This window comes from Galeopterus variegatus, unplaced genomic scaffold, assembly GCF_000696425.1.
Source record: "Galeopterus variegatus unplaced genomic scaffold, G_variegatus-3.0.2 Scaffold593, whole genome shotgun sequence".
Classification (NCBI taxonomy): domain Eukaryota; kingdom Metazoa; phylum Chordata; class Mammalia; order Dermoptera; family Cynocephalidae; genus Galeopterus; species Galeopterus variegatus.
Window position 1 is genome coordinate 180,118 of NW_007726704.1, and position 21,209 is coordinate 201,326.

The 21,209-nt window shown below is 35.8% G+C and overlaps 1 protein-coding gene across 1 annotated transcript in view; it reads right to left on the minus strand.

Moving 5' to 3' along the window:
• RAD51B (RAD51 paralog B) overlaps window positions 1-21,209 on the minus strand; it is a 44,393-nt gene that overhangs the window by 3,489 nt on the left and 19,695 nt on the right. The window contains exon 5 of the mRNA XM_008570336.1: window positions 4,302-4,438. Coding sequence (XP_008568558.1) covers window positions 4,302-4,438 — 137 coding nt within the window. The remainder of the gene's footprint in view (window positions 1-4,301; window positions 4,439-21,209) is intronic.

Below are 21,209 nucleotides of genomic sequence, written 5' to 3' on the forward strand. Positions count from 1 at the left end.
AGGGAGACAAACAATTAAGTATATATCATATGTCAGGTAATAAGTGCTCTAAAGAAAAGTGAAGCGGCATGCAGGAACAGAATATGAGAGATAGAAGCAAGTGCTATTGTATGTAGGCTCGAAAATCCTCATTAATAAGGAGACATTTGAGCAAATGCTAAAAAGAAGCAAGAAAATGAACCATGCAGATATCTAGTGAAACAACACATAGGAATAGAGAACTGTAGTGAGTGCAAAAGCCCAGGTGTCAGAAGGTGCCTGGTTTGTTTGAGGACAACAAAAAGGCTAACGTGGTTGCAACAGAGGGAGCAAGAGACAGAATAACAGGAAATGAGGTCAGAGAGTTATCCAGATGCCAAGATCACATGAGACCTTTAGGTCTGTGGTATTCTGTTTGGGTTTTATTTAGTAAAATGGGAAGCCTAGGAGCAGGACTGACAAGATCTAACTTCTTTTTTTAAGGGATTTCTCTAGCTGCCAAATGGAGACGAGGAAGTAGATGAGGCAAGGGTGAAAGTAAGGAGATCAGTTAGTGCAGTATCCAGATAAGAGATGATGATGGCTTGATCTAGGGAAGTAATGGCTCAAGAGGTTACAAGTAACTGGACTCAAGATACAATTCAAAAGAGGAGCTAAAAGGATGTCCAGACTAATTGGATGAGTATTGAAAGAATGGAATTACTATTTATTGAAGTAGAGAAAACTGGATTCAGATCAAGGTTCTGGTTACTGATGCTGTTTGTATGTTTTATTATTTTTTTTTTTTTCATGGCGGAATCAAGAATGTGGTTTTGGACATATCAAGACATCCATGTCTGTAAGCATATCCATTTTCCAACTTAACTTTCTCCAGTCAATAACATTACATCTACTCTCAATGTCCCAATGCCCAGAGCCACTCTTTCCTGACAGACAAATAACGCTAGCTATCAGTCCTACAGTCAAAGGATTTACTGTGGTAGAAAGCCTCAGAAAAGGATTAGAAGTACTCCTCTTTTAAAAGAAGTTCCAGACCTCATTTCAGGTTTTCTTTCCCCTTCAAATCTCACCTTGAAAGTGACTATCGATGCCTTCATTTGGACCGGATAGCTATAATGCATTTTAAAGATTCTAGTTCTGGAAAGAGTTAACTAGTTATGAATACAAGGACTTCTTTACTGATCAGTCCCAGAATCAAAAGCCATTTGTCTATGTACCAGCCAGCCTCAAAAAAAAAAAAAAAAAAAGGCACAAGTCTATTAAGGAGCAAAAGCCCTGTTAGACATTATTAGTTCCCCCTGTGACTTCACAACTCTTGTATAAAAGGAAAGATAAAAGCTTTCCATTAGTAACCACATGCCAACTTGAAATAAAACATGTTTAATGTAAAAAATTTTCCAAAATTCTAGTTGAACTACAGCACCATAAAAGTACCGAAATGTCAAGTTTATGTCTTCTCAAGGCTTCTTGTATATGTGTACAATTTTCCTGTTCATTCATTTGATATGTTACTAAATATAGTAATGTGAATCTATTAGTTCTTTACAGATTCCAGAAAACTCCAAAGTTTTGTTACAGTAATAAGTACTTATGACTAATTTCTACTTTCTATCCTAGACACTTTTCAGGATCTTCTTCCCCACAAATTCATAAATGATAAGGCAGCTGGAACTGGACTGAGGAAAACCTACCCAGACTCATGAAACCATCTCAAAAAAACTCTAAGAAAGAATTTATCTCCCTTATTGTTTGCCCTCTAGATCAAAGATCCCAGGTACATACCAATTAGCAGATAGGTCAGTGATCCCAAGACCATACTGGTATTGCTTTTAGAAACAGCCAAAGACATGGCTGGCCATGACAAAGTTGCCATGCCTCCGTCTTTATACACTGATTCAGAAAGAGTGACACTGTAAACAGTTTGGTAGAAAAGGGAGAGCACTATCTGTGGGGCACTTGGCACCCTGAAAGGTAACATACATACCAGACTACAGCTCCTTCAGATCTAAGCTCAGCCATTGCACACAGTACCCATACAACGTGTACCTCTCCTTTGTATACTTAGTTATAATAGCTATAAGTTCACATTGTAGTGGGTATAGTGATTGTCTTCCTCTCCTGCTGGACTGTATCTTTCTTCTCAGTTTTCAAAGCTTTTCTGATTTTATTATAACTCAGTAATGTCCACTTCTGTCTCCTAAAATTCCGGTCCTAAATCTTACATCCCCAGCTCCCCATCTTCCAAGGTGCAGTCCCATCTCTTGCTTCCCCAGATCCCTCCATTCTAATGCCACACTTGTCACCCTTCCATTTGAAGTTCTAATACCCAGCTTTATGTTCCTTTATCCATTTTATTTCTTCCAAAGTTTTATTTCAAAACCCTCAGTTACTATTTGCCATCCATATTACCTTCCTTTTATTTTTAATCCCCAGTTCCATCTTTTTCCAATTATCTCTAATAGGGATAATATATTATTCATTTAATTCATGTATACTGGAATTCTCACAGTTGCCAAATTTTCCATAGACTAGAATATTGAGATGGGTCATTGGATTAATCTATTTATCCATATTCTCAAAGGATATACAAGCATACAGTATATAAGTATATATCAGGGCCGGCCCGTGGCTCACTCGGGAGAGTGTGGTGCTGATAAAACCAAGGCCACGGGTCCAGATCCCACATAGAGATGGCCCGCTAGCTCACTGGGTGAGCATGGTGCTAACAACACCAAGTCAAGGGTTAACATCCCCTTACCGGTCATCTTTTAAAAAAAAAAACAAAAAAACAATATATCAGATCTTAAAGCAGAAGTCCAATGGGTAAATAAAAACAGACCTTTTCTGAATCAACCAGAAGAAAGGAATCCAGATCTCTGCCTGCTTAGCATTCCCCTCTCCCCAAGGTAGTCCCTGAGTACCCCAGGGGTTAGCACCAGACTATACTACTATCTAACTGTTAAACAGTCTAGAGATACAATAGCAGTTTATTATGAACAAGCATGATTAACATACTATTTTAGATTACCTTCTAAAAGACATGTAAAATAAACTAGCCAGTGCATTGCTTTCAAAAATATAATTAATATTTGCAAAGTGCTTTTAAGTACATCACCTGAAGAGTTTTCTTTTTTTTCTTAATGCATTTTATTAAATTATTTTATTTTATTTTTATTTATTGAAACATAATTGATTATACGTTTGTGGGGTACAGAGTTGAATATCAATACCTGTGTTCAATACATAATGATCAAATCCAGATAATTAGCATATTAGCATAATCCCATATTATTGTGGTTGTTTTCTTCTTTCTTTTTTGTTTGTTTATTTTTTTGCTCCCACTTATGAGTGAGGACATGTGGTATTTCTCTTTCTGAGCTTGGCATATTTCACTTAACATAATTTTCTCCAAGATCTCCCTAATGAGTTTTTTTCTTGTGTTTTTTTGTTGTTTGGTTTTTGACCAGTAAGGGGATCACAACCCTTGGCTCGGTGTCATTCACACCACGCTCAGCCAGTGAGTGCACCGGCCATCCTTATATAGGATCCGAACCTGCGGCCTCGGCACTACCTGCGCCACACTCTCCTGAGTGAGCCACGGGGCCAGCCCTTAATGCGTTTTAAATTTAAGTAGTTTTTATTTACTCTTCCGCTGTTTTCTCCCTCTTTGATAAAAAGATATCTAGATATTAATAGACAGAAATTATTTTCCACTTTTATCACTTACCCTAAATTCTCTATATGTTAATTCTTTAACTCTCCTTCATATTAATCCTTCAAATACTTTCTCATTTTTGCTGATCAGACAGCCTGCTTTGTAAGCACAAAAACATACAGAGAGCTAAAACGTATTCCTTTAATTGGTAAAGGGACACAAAAATCAACTACTTTGTATACTGACAAATTAAAATTTAAACAAATAAATAAAACAAACATATTCCTTTTTGTGTCTCATATTCCCTGCATTACCTCTTCTCTAAGTCCAGAAACTATCCCAGCTGTGACAGATACTGTTAATTACCAATCAATATCCATTTCCACTTCCTCCCTGTTTCTTCAACTTCTTTTTTCCCCACTTTTTGCAAAACACAGCTTATCCAGGAATCCCACTTATACCGATAGAAAGGAATAGAAAAGACAAAAACAAACTGCTTCCTGTGTCAATTTTAAAAAGAAAACTCCCTTAAAACATTATCTAGCATTCTATGTTCTCAAAAAAAGGGGGGGGAGGGGATAAATGTTAACCTATTAGTACATGTTCCATTCTATTGTATATGTTACAAAAGTAAAGCATTATAACAGAAAATAATAAAATCTCTTACCTTTCAGCACTAAATGCTGACTCTGTGTCAATATACACAACAGCTCCTTCTAATCCTCCCATGTTGGTGGGTAATGTAGCCAAAATACTCATCATTATACAAAACTGAGTTTTTCCACAACCTGGTGGACCTGTAATCTGAAAAAAAAATGTTATTTGTATGAACATCACAAGTCAGTCAAAGCAAAATCCTTTTGAGAACTTCCCGCACACACAGTCCAAGTAACCTGGGTTCTGGGGAGAGAATTAAGCCCTTAATACCCTAAGACATCCATTGTATATAATGAATTAACTTCTCCCTTATGCATCTGGATCAGTATTAGTTATGTACTATCCTTGGGGGAATTGAGAAAATAGTCACTCAAATCATCCTCTGTGTCCTGTAGCTCAGATGAGAAACTTTGGTTGCGAAAGGCTGGAGAATTCATTCATTTATACATTCACAACTTGGAATTCTATACCTTTTCCTCATTAAGACTTTTATAGCAGGACTGTGAAAATATTTAAGGGTTATTAATAATTGGTTTAGAATGTTACAAATTGCTAAAAATTGGTTTAGCGTGCTACAAATTGCTTTCAAAAGCATATTGCACTAGTCCCATTAAAAGTTACTTTGAGCGACTTTGATCTTTATTCTTAAGAATAAAGTATTTGGGGTGAAGAGTGCTGATATATACAGTTTACATTCAAACGGTTCAGCAAAAAAAAAAGTGTGTGTGTGTATGTGTGTGTAGAAAGAGAAATAAACAAATACAGCAAAATTAAACAATTGTTAAATCTAGGTGACTCATACTTTAAAATGCATGTTTTGAAATTTTAGTTGGCAGAAAGCTATTTTGAGATTATAAAATTTGAAATCAAGAGAGTATAGACAGAAAAGAACAGGAAATTAATCACACGCATATTCAAGTCTAACTGGAAATAGTTAATAAAATTAATTTTAAAATGTTTTTAAAAATTCCCTTTAAACATTGTCACATTAGCTCTGGCATCCAAATTTTATGAACAAAAGCATTATCCCTTTTGTGAAAATAACACCAAAGAACAATTTTTCACAATAGGAAGAAAAAAGGAAGGAAGAAGGACAGAATAAAATCTCAGGTACAGATGAAAAAAAATATCTGTGCTAATACTGAGACATACTACAAACATAAAGACCAGATACATAATGAAGTAGAAAGAAATAAGAAGGGATGACCCATGAGTTTAGATCAGTGGTTCTCAAATCTAAGTGAGCAATACAATCACCTAGCAAGCTTGTTAACCAGCACATTTCTGGTTCAGTAGGTCTAGGATGTGGCCTGCAAATTTTTATCTCTACTAAGTTCCCAGGTGATGATGATGATGATGTATACTTTGAAAACAACTCTTTTAGAATTTAGACTAAAGGTAAACTTCATTTATCAAGTCTCAACCTTAAAAAGCAAATGTTCTCATATTAGAAACTGTGCTGGTTTATAATCATTAAAAATTTTATTTAGACTTTAAGGAAAAATAATCACTCCTACAAATAACAGTTTGCCAGATTATGAGTGATCAGTGAAGAGAAGCCTCCAAATGTCTCTGATCACATATTCCAACAAACAAAAAAATAAACTAAATTTAGCATGGCTCTTAGTATTTATGTATTACATATATATATATATGTATTTATTATATACATACTATTTAACTAATATGTTCCACATAGTATAAAACATACACAAAATAGGAATTAAAAACAAATAAAAGACTAAAAACATTAATAATAGTTTCATGTTTATTACTGCATGAAAATCTTTTCACTCTCATAAAAGCTTCATAACATTTTTAGTGGAGCAATGATAATAAAAATGATAAAAAATGAAATTGCATTTTTAAAAAATAATTATTTAAATATTTTGTAATTCAGTGATTGAAATATCAGGTCCTAAGTTCCATTTATTTCACACTTAATTATAATGCCTGCCTAACTAAAAAAGAGATAATTGCAGAGATGCAAGGATTAAAATTAAAGAAATACATCATTCATTAAACTTAACTAAATCACTATTTTTATTTTTTAATACCTTTCACCAATTATGCAAAACTTTTTGTCAAACTCTGGCTAATAAATTTCTTCCCTCACATCAATCAGTCGTTCTTGAAAACTAATCAAATGTTGCATTTTAACATTTTTAACAACTGGTTTATAAATCTTTTGATACCCTCTGTGATTTTTTTTTTTTGCTTACATTTATTTATTTTTATTGAAGTATAACAATCATCCTGAAAAGCACACAATCATATATGACCATTTACATGAATTTCTACCAAGAAATTCATATGCCCCCAGATACATGGCAAGGTTTTTTTCTTTTAATATTTTTAACAATAATAATTGTACCACCCAGAAGCAGGCATGGAACATGCCCAGAGTCCTAGGCAGGAGCAAAGGGCAGTACTCACTGCCCAGAAGCAGGCAAGGAGCATGCCAAAAACACGACTTCTTCATGGGTGGCCCACCACAGCCACCACCACAGTCACAGCTGCCACAAAAGCAGCTTGCCGCCAAAGCAGTAGCTACAACCACAGTGCAGGCGGCCCACCAGACACTTGACTGCATTGACACAAGGAGAGTCACTGGCAGAGACTCGAAAAAGAAGAGGAAGTCTCTCTCCTCAAAGCCCACTCCAGAGTAATAGAAGAAGCAACTGCTCTACCAGATGACCAAACATCAATGTAGGGATACTAGAAATGACACCACTGAAAGAATACAGTAACTCTCAAATACCAGACCCTCTAGAGCAGGAAACCCTTGAAATGACTGAAAAGGAATTCCAAGCAACCATCTTAAGGAAACTCACTGAGATACGAAAAGACTCAGACAACATAATGAAATGAGAAAAAAATTCAGGATATGAAGAAGGAAATTTACAAAGAGATTAATACCTTAAAAAAGAATGTAGCAGAACTCATGGAACTAAAAGATTCACTTAATGAACTAACACAACCGATAGCTTAAGCAGCAGACTAGAACAAGCAGAAGAAAGAATGTCTGATCTTGAAGATAGTCTTTTCAAAATAACCCAGGTGGACAAAAAAAAGGAAAAAATAATTTTAAAAAATGAAGAAAATCTAAGAGAGCTAGTAGACAACTTTAAGCACAAAAACATTCAAACCATGGGTGTTCCAGAAGGGAAGGAGAAAGGAAAAGGCATGGAAAACCTTTTCAATGAAATAATACAAAAAACTTCCCAGGTACAGAGACACAGACCTTCAGATCTAGGAGGTTCAAAGATCCCCATACAGATTCAACCCAAAAAAACCCTCTCCACATTATAGTCAAACTGGCAAAGCTCAAAGACAAAGAGACAATCTTAAAGAACCAAGAGAAAAGCATCAAGTCACCTATAAAGGACCCCCTATCAGGCTAACTGCAGACTTCTCAACAGAAACTCTACAAGCTAGAAGAAAATGGGATGATATATTCAAAATACTAAAAGAAAAAAACTGCCAGGCAAGAATACTATACCCAGCAAGGCCATCCTTCAGAAATAAGGTAGAAATAGTGTATTTTCCAGACAAACAAAAACTGTGGGAGTAAATCACAACACACCCAGCCTTGTAAGAAATCCTCAAGGGAGTCCGGCATCTGAAATCCAAAAAATGCTAATCACTACCATAAATACACAAGAAAGAGCAAAACCCACCAGTAGAACAAAAATGCAAACAGGAAAGAGAAAGAAATTAAATCTTACCACCACAAAAAACCATAGTGACAATATAATAATACCCCTACTTTATTCTGATTTTAGTAATTTTGGTCTTCTCGGTTTTTTTGTGGTCAGTCAGTCTAGACAAAGGTTTGCAAATTTGTTGATCTTTTTGAAGAATTAACTTTTGATTTTGTTGATTTTCTCTACTGTTTTTTAATTCCCTATTTCATATATTTCTGTTGCAATCTTTGTTATTTCCTACTTATATTTGCTTTTAGCTTAGTTTGCTCTACTTTTTCTATTTTCCTAAGGTAGTAGTTTACATTACTGATTTTAGATTTTTCTTATTTTTAATATAGGTGTTTACAAGTATAAATTTTCCTCTAAGCACTGCATGAGTCCTGCATCTTATAAATTTTGATATGTTGCACTTTGATCTTTATCTCAATGTATTGTCTAATTTCCCTGTTATTCTTCTTTTTACATATTGTTTATTTAGGAAAGTGTTGTTTAATTTCCACACATTTTTTAGTTTTCTAAATTTCCTTCTGTTATTGTGGTCAGAGAACATATTTTCTATTATCTAATTAGTCTTTCTTTTTTTTAAAAAAAAAAAAAAAGGAAAAATTTAAATAAAGCAAAAAAAAAAGTTCATGAAAAGATTTCCGTTATCTTTCAATTCTATTTTTCCACAAACTTTTTAAAGTGCCTTATGTGTATATCATTTTATCAATTTTTTATGCAATTTATATTGCTAAACTTACATATTTAATTTCTGCCTTGATTTCTTTTTATTAAGAGGACTTGTTGATTGCTTAGAAATTAATTTGCCTTTAAAAAGTTTATTCATCTTCCTCCGTTGAAATTAATTTGATATTTGCGTGCTTTTGGAAGACTTTAGAGAACTATTTCAAATAACTGTAGAGATTATAAAATAAAATATGTATATTTTAATATTAATAAGTTTTCCATGTCTAATTTTTGTGAAAAATCGAAGCCCTACTTTCTACAGAGTATTTTGTTATTCATCTGTTATTCAGTTTATGTATTTGTTATTTGGGCAAATAAATGTGCATATCCTTGTAATAAATAAATAAATAAATAAAATAGTACAACCCCCCCCCAATAAAATAATTGTTATCACATAACTTTAAAACGTCACTGAAAAACTTGTGTCAGTTTGTCTTCCTGTCCTTTGTTTGTTAATTATGATGGCTTCCTACTGTCATTAGCCAGCATTCTGAGGGACCAAATAACAGAGTTTCTTTGTCAATAATAACAGGTATAATTTTTTATATATCGAATTCTCTTCTTCATAATTCCAATTTTTTTTAATTTCTTCTCAGACTGCTTTACATTGTCATTGATTTTTCTTTATTAGTAATAGAAGAGTTACCAGCTCTGACTTATATGTGTGTGGTTTACTTCTGTTCACATCATTAGCACCGTCTTCAATCTACAGTTTCTTTGCAGGAATCTTCTTATGCCATTTGTCCCTTTTGTGAGATTTGGTTTAGTTAAATCCATAAATGCACCTAATTAGGTGCACACAGACCTATAATTCATCCCAACATGATGAAAATACACATGCCTCTGTCAACCCTCTAGATTCTTTTCTTATGGACTGAAACTGACACATGACAGTCTGACACAGACCACGTGAGGATGCCAGTGCCAATCCACAGATTGTTAATTAAGGTAAATTTCATTTGTTAGGTTGAAATACCAATAAAAGTTCTAATATTTTCTTCCCAAACCTAACAGATTACCTTACATACCCTGCTTTGGAGAATGCTGGTTTAAAGAGTCCCAAAACTCTTTTCATGGACCTTTTATCATAACCAAAGACAACATGGATTGAATTAATTATCAGATACCAGATCAAGGGAAACTTCTGTCAGTAAAAGTTAAAAATGGATCTTGAAAATGAAGAAATGCTTATTCTTCAGAGTGCTAACTAACGGAGGTCTGGTCTTTCTATACATACTATTTACATGCCAGGTTTTAGATACATTCTAAGATTTAATGAGCTTAAAATCGTTAAATGCTTTGTGGCTTCTAGTAGAAATGTGAAATAGCCATCATTTTAATTAAGATAACATGTATAAAAATATTCATTAAAATATCAAGTACCATGAAAACGTAAGGTATTGATTAACTACTCCATCTTTAAAGAAAACATGTAGATATATCTGAAAAATTAAACAAGTGCAACTGGTTCTTCATTATTTTTATGTACTGATTCAGTATAGTCTTGGGGAAAATAGAACATCATATGACTAGAACTAAGAAATTTCTGGGTTTGTTTGGTTGGTTTTTTAGTTTTGTGTTGAGTTTGGATAATAACATTTACTTTAAACCATAATAACTAATTTCTAATTCTTTAGCTATCTCAGATCCTCTTCATATATTATTATCCTCTCTTCCTAGCCTGACAAAAAAAAATTATGCCATATGCAATTTTATGGGCTGCCTGGAGTTCAATTTCATTATTTTTCAGGTTTATTAGTAGATGAAAACATTTCAATGTTAATAATTTTTAGCTTCAGATTGTTTAGCTCTGAATTCTAGCACCAAAACCACAAAATTTCAAGTTGTGTTCAGTTCCCAGCTTTAGCCCCAATGGTGGTTAGAAAGTGAAAACATGCCATACCAGAATATTCTAAGTTATTTGCTTCTTGGAAACTCAGAGTGAATACAACATTTACACACAAAAAACACCAATAAAATGCCATTAGCTTCATATAATTAGAGCCGAAGTTTCAACAACCCTGCCTGAGAAAATGTAAAAGAATTGAAAGAAAACCAGTAAAGAACATCTCTCAAATATCAGCAAGGAAGCAAATATTAATAATTGGTTTAGGGTTGGCCAGTTAGTCCAGTTGGTCAGAGCACACCTTTGTAACACCAAGGTCAAGTGATTGGATCCCTGTACCAGCTGGCTGCCCAAAAAAACCAAAAAAAATCGGTTTGAAGAGGAAAGAGAATTATTCCCAAGAAAGAAAGTCTAATTGTGCTAAAGTAAAAATGAAGCCTATTCATTTTAGTCTTAAATGAGATAACATGATTGAGATGAATGTAAAACCCAAGACCTCTTAGAACCTAAAATCTTATCAAGTTACCCTCCCCCCTTCAAGATGGCAACAACAGAATAGGGCAATCTGCCAAGCGAATACTTGGCAGAAGAAAATTTAAGGACTGCCTGGCTCTGATTGAGACAAGAGAGTATGTGGAAACTTCATATCATTTTTTTAATAACCCCCAGCATCTAACTACTTGTCTCTATTTACTCAACAATTATGTAGAAATATGATTAGGTCTTCAGACCTACAAAATTCATTTTAGAAATAACTCTCTAAATCCTAAAACCAAAACAAAAAAAGCAAAGAATCTAAGGCCAGATTACACTTTGCCTTGTGAAAGAAACCTTGATCTTAAATTACTTTACATCAACATGTGGAAGAGATTATATCTTGGATTCTCTCCACCACTCCCTCTTATTTCACATTGATAGCTGCTGTTTTTGAAGTAAACGGAAGGGAGGGAGAAAGCAAAGGGAAGGGAACAGAGCAGAAAAAAGCAGGATGTAGGAATGTCCCCAAGTTGCACAGTTAACAAAAATCAAACAGTATCAAGGGATATAATCATTCATTTAATAGAATTTACTGAACATGCACCATATAAAAGACCTCAGGAAAGTGTTAGGGAGAAGGATGTTTATTTCTAAATCAGGGAGTGAAGAAATGGGAACAAAGACCCAATCAACTGCATATGCTAAATGCCTGTGTTAGGACAGTGGACTGGTTATCTTGACTTTCAAAACACTAGGCAGGATAAACAAATCATGTCAGTAGATTACAGTCAAGGACAGACAATTTGAAAGCTCTCTCTAGTTTTCCTACTGCTATTGCTGCATGCGGGGCAGACCTGAACCCAAACCTGACTGCAGACTGAAGGAGCCGACACCTACCTTCGCAGACCTATAGACCCATGAGAGAGAAAAACAAATGTCTGCCGCTGTTGTCAGCAGCCAAATCGACTAATAAAGCATTTATGTCTTATACATAACACATACACATACACATCACTGTTTCATGCATTTCTATTATGTAGAAATGTATTTTGAATATGTATATTGTATAGGTACAATATACATATACATCACTGTTTCATGCATTTCTATTACATCCCTGCCCTTAAAGACATGAGTTTACAACCCCTGCCTTATTATCTCCTGTGATCATATAGGCCATAGCTAAACCTGCTAATGAGAAAGAAAAAGAAGTGTAATATTAATTGTTCCAAGAAAAAATTAGGATGCTAAGATAGGACTCTGGCATCCTGCCTCTACCTTTTAGGAACAGTAGGAGAGTCACTCCCAAAGCAAAACTGTCCCACTCAAGCAGGACACCTGGTCTCCTTAAGTCATGAACAAAGCATAGACATTACTCAGGAAATACAAATAATGTAGAAATTTGCCATGTCGTTCTCATTACTTAGAGCAAGGATCTGAGTATAATCATGCTGTGTGTTGTAAAGATTTGGCAATGCTTCATAGGTTTACTCTCCTAGAGGTACTCTTGAACTAAGATATGATGCACCTGTTACATCTCTTTTTGTCGACAAGTTTGGACCAGTTCTCTAATACTGTAACCTCCAGATTACAATATGAAAATACCTTTTGTGAAGATCCCTTTAAATACGAATTTCATTTTACCTAATCACAGTAGAATCTATTTCATGCATTCTCAGCAGTGGTGCTATTGGTCCAAGGGTGAAACTTGATTTTGGATTTGGAGGCGGGAGGCATTTTATTCTTTTATGTATGAGGGTACTTCAAAAAGTTTACGGAAAGATTCATATTGTCTTTTAATTCTATTTTTCCATGAACTTTTTGAAATACCCTCATATAAAGTACAGATATACATACAGTACAAAGGCAGATATACAGTAAATCTCTGGTATTAAAGTTTTACTGGGTTGGGTGGGATACGAAAAAATGTTAAAAAGGTTCCTTAGGGGGCAGTGATAAAAAAAGAGTTGAGAAACACTGATCTCTATTATATGAGAAGGCTACCACTAGTTTGATCTCCACATAACATAAACTTTCAAAGTTTAAATTTCAAATATATCTATTCTAGTAATTTTCAGTTATGATAGACTCAGTTATCTGCCTATATATTCCGTAAGTAAGGAATTTGGTGTTCACGTCCTTTAGCAATTCAGCAGAGTCGGTATCTCTGATTTCTCCTCTGCTGCTGCTGCTTTTGGCATGAGTAGCACTTCTCCAGTTCCAGTTTTCATCTTAGTGCTGCAACTGAATATGTAAATACACCCAGATTCAGTAAAGATCACATCAGTCAGAACTGATGACAAATGAGGGAATTTTGAAGTTAAAGTCAGGAAAGAGCAACTATAAAAATGGCAACAGAATGTTTCCAGATTCATTCTTACTCCCTCAGTCATCTCCAGACCTAGCCTAAGTTTATTCAATCAGGTGCCTCACTACCTGTCTCCACCAGATCTATCTGATACCTTGAACTCTAGGTTTGACCATTTAACCAGAAACAAAGATCGTGAAATGCAATTAGACACCTTCACTGATAACTGTATTAGTTCTCTACTGCTATATAACAAATTACCACAAACTCAGTAGCTTAATACAACACCCACTTATTATCTTACAGTTCTGTAGGTGAGAAGTCCAGATGGGCTTGGCTAAGTTCTCGGGGTCTCATAAGGCTGAAATCAAGGTGTGAGCTGAGCTGGGCTTTTATCTGGAGGTTAGGGGTAAGTATCAACTTCCAAGCTCATTCAGGTTGTTGGCAAAATCTACTCTGCAGCTGAAGTTCTGAGGTCCCTTTCTTGCTGTCATTTTAGGGCCCCTCACCATTCCTAGAGGCCATCTACACTCTTTCACATGGCCTCCTCCATCTTCAAACCAGCAACAGCATCTCAAGTCCTTCTCATGTTTTGAATCTTCTGTCTTCCCCTTCTTATCAACCACAGAAAGGTCACTGTTTCTAAAGTCTCATGTGATTAGATCTGGATAACCTCCTTATCTTAAAGTAAACTATGCCATACAATATACCATTATCATGGGAGTGATATCTCATCATAGTCACAGGTTCAAGGGACTAGGGTAGAACATCTTTGGGAGACCATTTTATAAATTCTTCCTACCACAATGTCTCTGAGAATGAAGAAGTGAGAAATTAAAGATTTTTTAAATTATACACACACACATACACACATAAACATATAAATACACATATAAATAGTGATAGAAAGCCTCTAAGATGGCTATCCTACCCAATGATCCTCATCTTTGGTAGTCATACCCTTCTACAGTCCCCTCCCATACCATATCAGGTTTGTCTGTGTGACTAACAGAATAAGCAGAAATGATGGTATGCAACTTCCAAGACTGGGTCATAAAAGACATTGCCATTTCTACCTTGTTCTCTTGGATCATGTATTCTGGGGAAAGTCTGCTGTCGTGTTATGAAGACACTCAAGCAGTCCCATGGAGAGGTTCACATGTCAAAGAACTGGCAACAGCCAGGACCCACTTCCCAACCATGTAAGTGAATCATCTGGGAAGCAGCTTCCCCAACTCCACTGGAGCTTTCATATTACTGCAGCCCCAACCAATATCTTTTTTTTTAAATATATTTTATTTTATTTTATTTTGTTGATATACAATGTGGTTGATTATTGTGGCCAATTACCAAAACTTCCCTCCCCCCTCCCTCGCTGCCCTCCCTCCCAACAATGTCCTTTCTGTATGCTTGTCGTATCAATTTCAAGAAATTGCAATTCCCAACCAATATCTTGACTGTAATCTCATGAGATACCAGAACTAGAAACACCCAGCTAAGCTGCTCCCAAATTCCTGACTTACAGAAACTGTGTGTGATAATAAATATTTATTATTGTTTTAGTCACTAAGCTTTGGGATGATTTGTTAAACAATATATAAGAAAAAATATATAGATATAAATATCAATATCACATATCAAATTCCTTAAATGTATCATTTTGATCATTTAAAAAACAAATGCATACAAATGAAAATACTCAAAAAATAAATACTATACTCTGGAATAGCAATAACATGAAAAGGTCCTATAGCATGGCTTATTCCAGAATCAAAGGTGAGAATGTAGAAGTGGCAGCAGGAACCAAAGCACATAGTAAACAAGCACTGTATAAGTCCTAAAAATAAATAAATAAAAATGAGTGCATTCATTCAACTAGAATTTATTGAGTGCCTTCTACGTGTGCTAATACTGTGGATATAATAAAGAAAAAAAGAACATATCTCCACCCACTTGAAATTTTTCTCCAATGAGGAAGACATACATGAAATAATCTCACAAACAGTAAAACTGTAATGGTGACAAGTGCTACCTAGAAGAGGTACACAGTTCACTTCTCCAGGAGTACATGACAACTCTAAATGTGTCAATTTTAGCATAATAAAATAGGCTCAAAATATACAAAACAAAAAACAACAGAACTATAAGAAGATTTGTCAACTCCACAATAAAGTGGAATATTCTAACAACCCCCTCTGAATTAGTATTAGGTCAGGACTGAGAAAAAAAAAATCAGTACAGATAAAGATTTGAACAACTCAAATAACAAGCTTAATTTAATGGTCACATACCAAGCACCCAATTATTAGAGAATAATCATTCTTTTCAAGCACACATGGAACATTTATAAAAGGTGATCACATATTTAACCTTAAAAAATAGTCTCAGGAGCTTTTCACAAGATGGCACCAAAAGTGAAAAAGAAGGCTCCTGCCCATGCCAAAGTAAAGCCAAAACAATGGCTTTGAAGGCCAAGAAGACAGGGCTGAAAGGCATCCACAGCCACAAGAAAAAAGAAGATCTGCACGTCACCACCTTCCTGCAGCCCAATACTATGCAGCTCCAAACGCAACTCAAATATCCTCAGAAGAGCACCCCCAGGAAAAGCAAGCTTGACCACTAGGCCAGCATCAAGTTCCCCCTGACCACTGAGTTAGCCATGAAGAAGACAGAAGACAACGACACACTTGTGCTCACTGTGGATGTCAAGGCCAACAAGCACCAGATCAAACAAGCTGTGAAGAAGCTCTATTGCACTGATGTGGCCAAGGTCAACACTCATATCAAGACTAATGGAGAGAAGGCCTATGTTCAACTGGTTCCTGACCATGATGTTTGGATGTTGCCAACAAAACTGCAATCATCTAAACTGAGTCCAGTAAGTGAATTCTAAATATATATTTTTTCGCCATTAAAAAAAAGTCTCAGGAAACTTCAGAGAATTAATATCAGGTAAATTTCTCTGACCAAAATGCGATTAGATTAACACTCTAATTAAAATTAAGAGAGAAATTTTTAATTAAACAATTTAGATATTTTAAAAGTCCAAATAACTCAAGTCAAAGAAGATACCATAATGAAAATTTTAAAATACTTTAGAACTAAATGGAAATGAAAATACTGCATATCAAAAAAGAATGCTACAAGGGAAATTCATAGTCTTAAAACGTCAGAATAAAAAGAAGAAAAACAAAATTAATGAATTTAATATCCAATATAAGAAGTCAGGGGAAAAAGGGGGGACTGGCAGGTTAGCTCAGTTGGTTAGAGCATAACCTTATAAACAAAGTCAAGGATTAGGTTCCCTGTACCAGGCAGCTGCCAAAAAAAAAAACAGAGAAAAAAATAATAATCCCAGAAAAAAATCAAATAAAAGGAAATAACAACAACAACAGCACACACACAAAAAAGCAGAAGTAGGAGACAAAGAAAAAATAGAGAGGACCAACAAAGAAAAACAAAAAAAAAAAATAGTTCTTTGAAAAGACTATAATAATATTCGATCCTATGACAAAAATTTTTTCAAAGAGAGAAAGAGAGAAGACAAAGTGAGTAACATTAGGAACAGAAAGGGAACAAAGCCATATAAAACAAAAAAAAGATTTAAAGGTCAGGATAATCAGTGAATAACTTTATGAAAATAAATTTGAAAACTTGAAAATGAACAAATTCCTTAAAATATCATTCACCAAAACTATCCAAGAAGAAATAGAAAACCTGAAGAGCCCTATAATCATTAAAGGAATTGAATTCTTTTTTTTTTTTTTAGCCTTCCACAAGGAAAATACCAAGACCAGACAATTTTTCAGGTAAGTTCTACCAAATTTTCAAGGAACAAATAATTCTAATCATATGCAGACTATTACAGAATATAAAAAAGAGGAGACATTCTACAATTCAATCCACCAAACTAGCATAACCTAGATTCTAATTCAGACAAAGACACTACTATAAAGAAAAATTACAGCTCAATATCCATCATAAAGACAGGCACAAGGATGTTAAATATTAGCAAACTGAACCCAGCAATTTATAAAAAAGAGAATACATCATGACCAAGTTGAACTTGTCCCAAAAATGCAATGGTGGTTTAACATTAGGAAATCTATAAATGTTATTAACCACACTATTAGATCAAAGTAGAAAAATAATATGATCATTATTTCAACCAATGCAGAACAAAGCATTTGATAAAATTCAACACCAAATTAGTATCTTAACTAGGAAAAAAAGGACGCTTCCTTAATTCTGATCAAGATAATTACTAATTGCCTATAGCATACATGGTGGTGCGTTTTTTTTTTAACTTATTGGGAAATAATTTAAAACTTACAGGGAAACTGTAATAATAAAAACAGAACATAGAATACCCGTATATTCTTTTCCCAGATCCACCTACTGTAACATTTTGCTGTTATTTGTTTTCATTTTGCTGTCCTCTCCCACCCCGTGTGTGTATATGAGAGTGTGTGTGTGTGATACACAAATATTTTTCTGAACCATTTGAGTTAGTTGCATACATCAAGATCCTTTACTAAATACTTCAGTGTGTATTTCCTAAGAATAAGGATATTATCTTGCATAATTATAATACAGTTAACAACTTCAGTAAATTTAACATTGGGCTGGCCCATGGCTCACTCGGGAGAGTGCAGTGCTGATAACAAACACCAAGGCCACAGGTTCGGATCCTGTATAGGGATGGCCGGTTAGCTCCCTGGCTGAGCATGGTGCTGACAACACCAAGCCGAGGGTTGAGATCCCCTTACCGGTCATCTTCTTTGAAAAAAAAAGTAAATTTAACATTGCCAAAATACTATAATCTGCTATCTGATTGTCATCGATTGATTCAATAACGCCCAATGTCATTCCTAATGATGAGATATGAGAAGAGCATTCCTTTTAAAATTAGGAACAAGGTTGCCCACTCTTACTTCCACTAAAACAATATTGGAGGTTTTAGTCAGGGCAAGAAAACAAGAAAAGAAAACTAAATAAAGAGACATACCATATCTGTAAATAGAAAGATTCAGTGTTACAAACATGTCAGTTCTCTGCAAATTGATTTACAAATCAATGAAATAGGAAATTTCGATCAAAATCCTAAAATGCTCTCTTTTCTATGGAACTTCCTAAGCTGTTTCTAAAATTCACAATGAAGAATAGCCTAAATAAACCACAACATTCCTGGAGAAGAATAAGTGGGAAGACTTGCCCTACCAGATATTCAGACTTATTATCTAATGCTCTTTTAATTAAGTCAGTGTGGTTAGGTTAACAATCCAATAAAAATTAAAAGATAAATTTTCAAAAATAAATTAAAGATCCAGGGAGAGACAAACACCCTAGTAGAGAACCAGAAATAGGCCTACACTTATGTAGAAACTTGGAATATAAAAGAGATGCCACTGCAAATCATTGGAGAATGAAGAGATTATTCAAAATGTGGTGCTGGTTTGAGTGGTCAAGTATGAGAGGAAAAAATAAAATTGAATCCCTATCTCATCCTAAATAAAAAAATAAATTTTAGATGGATTAAGATTTAAATGTTTAAAGTAAAACTTCAAAGATTTTGGAAGAATAAACCAGATAAATATCTCAATGACCTTGGGGACAGGAAGAACTTCTTAAACAGGACACCAAAAATATTAACCATGAAGAAAAGACTGATTGATTCAACCACATTAAAAATAAGAACATCTTGGGCCAGCCCCATGGCTCACCAGGGAGAGTGCGGCGCTGGTAGCGCTGAGGCTGCGGGTTCAGATCCCATATAGGGATGGCCGGTGCGCTCATTGACTGAGCGTGGTGCAGAACACAACATGCTGAGGGTTGCTATCCCCTTACTGGTCAGAAAAAAAAAAAAAAGAACATCTGACCAATCAAAAATATCAGACAAAGTGGAAAGAGATGCAAAATATATTTGCACCACATATAAACAATAAATAATCACTGTTGGGCCGGCCCGGTGGCGCACTGGAGAGTGCGCCGCTTGGGAGCGCGGCGGCGCTCCCGCTGAGGGTTCGGATCCCATATGGAGACCGGTTCCCGCTCACTGGCTGAGCGCGGTGCGGGCGCGACACCGAGGGTTGCGATCCCATTACCGGTCAGTAAAAAAGACAAAAAAAAAATTAATAAATAAATAATCACCACAAATCAAGAAAAAGATTAACAATCCAATTTTTTAAAAAAACAAAAATAAACATTACACAAAAAGAAATAAAAATGGCTATAATATATTTAAAAATTTATACAGATCAATGGAAAAAAATTAACACTCCAGAAATAAATCCTCACATTTATTCAATTTATTTTCAACAAAGGCACCAAGATAATTCAATGGGGAAAAGTTAGTCTTTTCAACAAATGATGCTGTGGCAATTAGATATTCACAAGCAAACAAACAAAACAAAATCCTTAGACCCTTACATCACAACATACATAAAAATTAACTCAAAATAGATCATAGACCTAAATGTAAAATCTAAAACTATAAAACTTCTAGAGACTTCCAGTCGATACAGCGGAATAGACGGTCCCTAGCATCACTCTCTCCCACAAATCAACAAATTTAAACTGTAAAAACATAACATCAAGTGCATACAGAATGGGGAAACGTCCAGCGGGGGAGGCAGAAGCTCTGAGGAGACCACATGCCCTGCGGGGCCGCCATCGCACGATCCAGAAGATAGGCTTCACCGCCACCACCGGCTCCATTCCCAGCCCAGCCCAGTGCGCACAGAGTGGGGAAACATCCGGCAGGGGAGGCAGAGGCTCCGCAGAAATCACACACCCTGTGGGGATGCCACTGTGTGATCCAGCAGGTAGGCTTCACCGCAGGCACCCGACTCCATTCCCAACCTGGCCTAGTGCGCTCGGAGCAGGGAGACATCCGGCAGGGGAGGTGGGAACTCCACGGAGACCACACCGCTGCCACGCAATCCAGCAGCCTGGCCCAATGCGTACAGAGCACAGAGACGTCCAGCAGGGGAGATAGAAGCTCCATAGAGTCCACACACCCTGTGGGGGAGCCGCTGCCGCCACACAATCCAGCAGCAGGTAGGCTTCACCGCCGCCACCCAGCTCCATCCCAAGCCTGGCCTAGCACGCACAGAGCAGGGAGAAGTCCAGCACGGGAGGTTGAAGCTCAGCAGAGACCACACACCCTGTGATACCGCCCCGTGATCCAGCAGCCCGGACGAGTCCAAGCTGACCAGAGAGGTGGCTCCCCAGAGAGGCCCAAGACCTGAGGCAACCACACATGCAAGGCACTAGTGGCCAACTGAGCATTCACTGATGTAGCCATACCTAATTGGCAACCACAGCAACATCGTAGTCAGTCAATAGTGTCAAACCTGTGGACTGTGAAACTCCCTGCCACAATGAATAAACATCAAAGAAAAGATACCAGAAATACGAAAAATCTAGAAAGTACACAACCAAAGGATAATAACTCTCAGGCTCTAGATCCTATAGAACAAGAAACCCTTGAAATGACTGACAAGGAATTTCGAGTGATAATTCTAAGGAAACTGAATGAGATACAAGAAAACTCAGCTAGACATCATGATGAAATGAAGAAAAGTATACAGGACCTGAAAGAAGAAATGTACAAGGAAATCAATGCCCTGAAAAAAAAATGTAGCAGAACGTGCCAAACTGAAGAAGTTATTGAACGAAATGAAAAACACAATGGAGAGTTTAACCAGCAGGCTTGCGGAAGTTGAAGAAAGAACCTCTGAACTTGAAGATGGGCTATTTGAAATAACACAAGCAGACAAAAAATAAATAAAAAAGAATCAAAGGCATTGAAGAAAATCTGAGAGATATCAGACAACCTTAACCACTCAA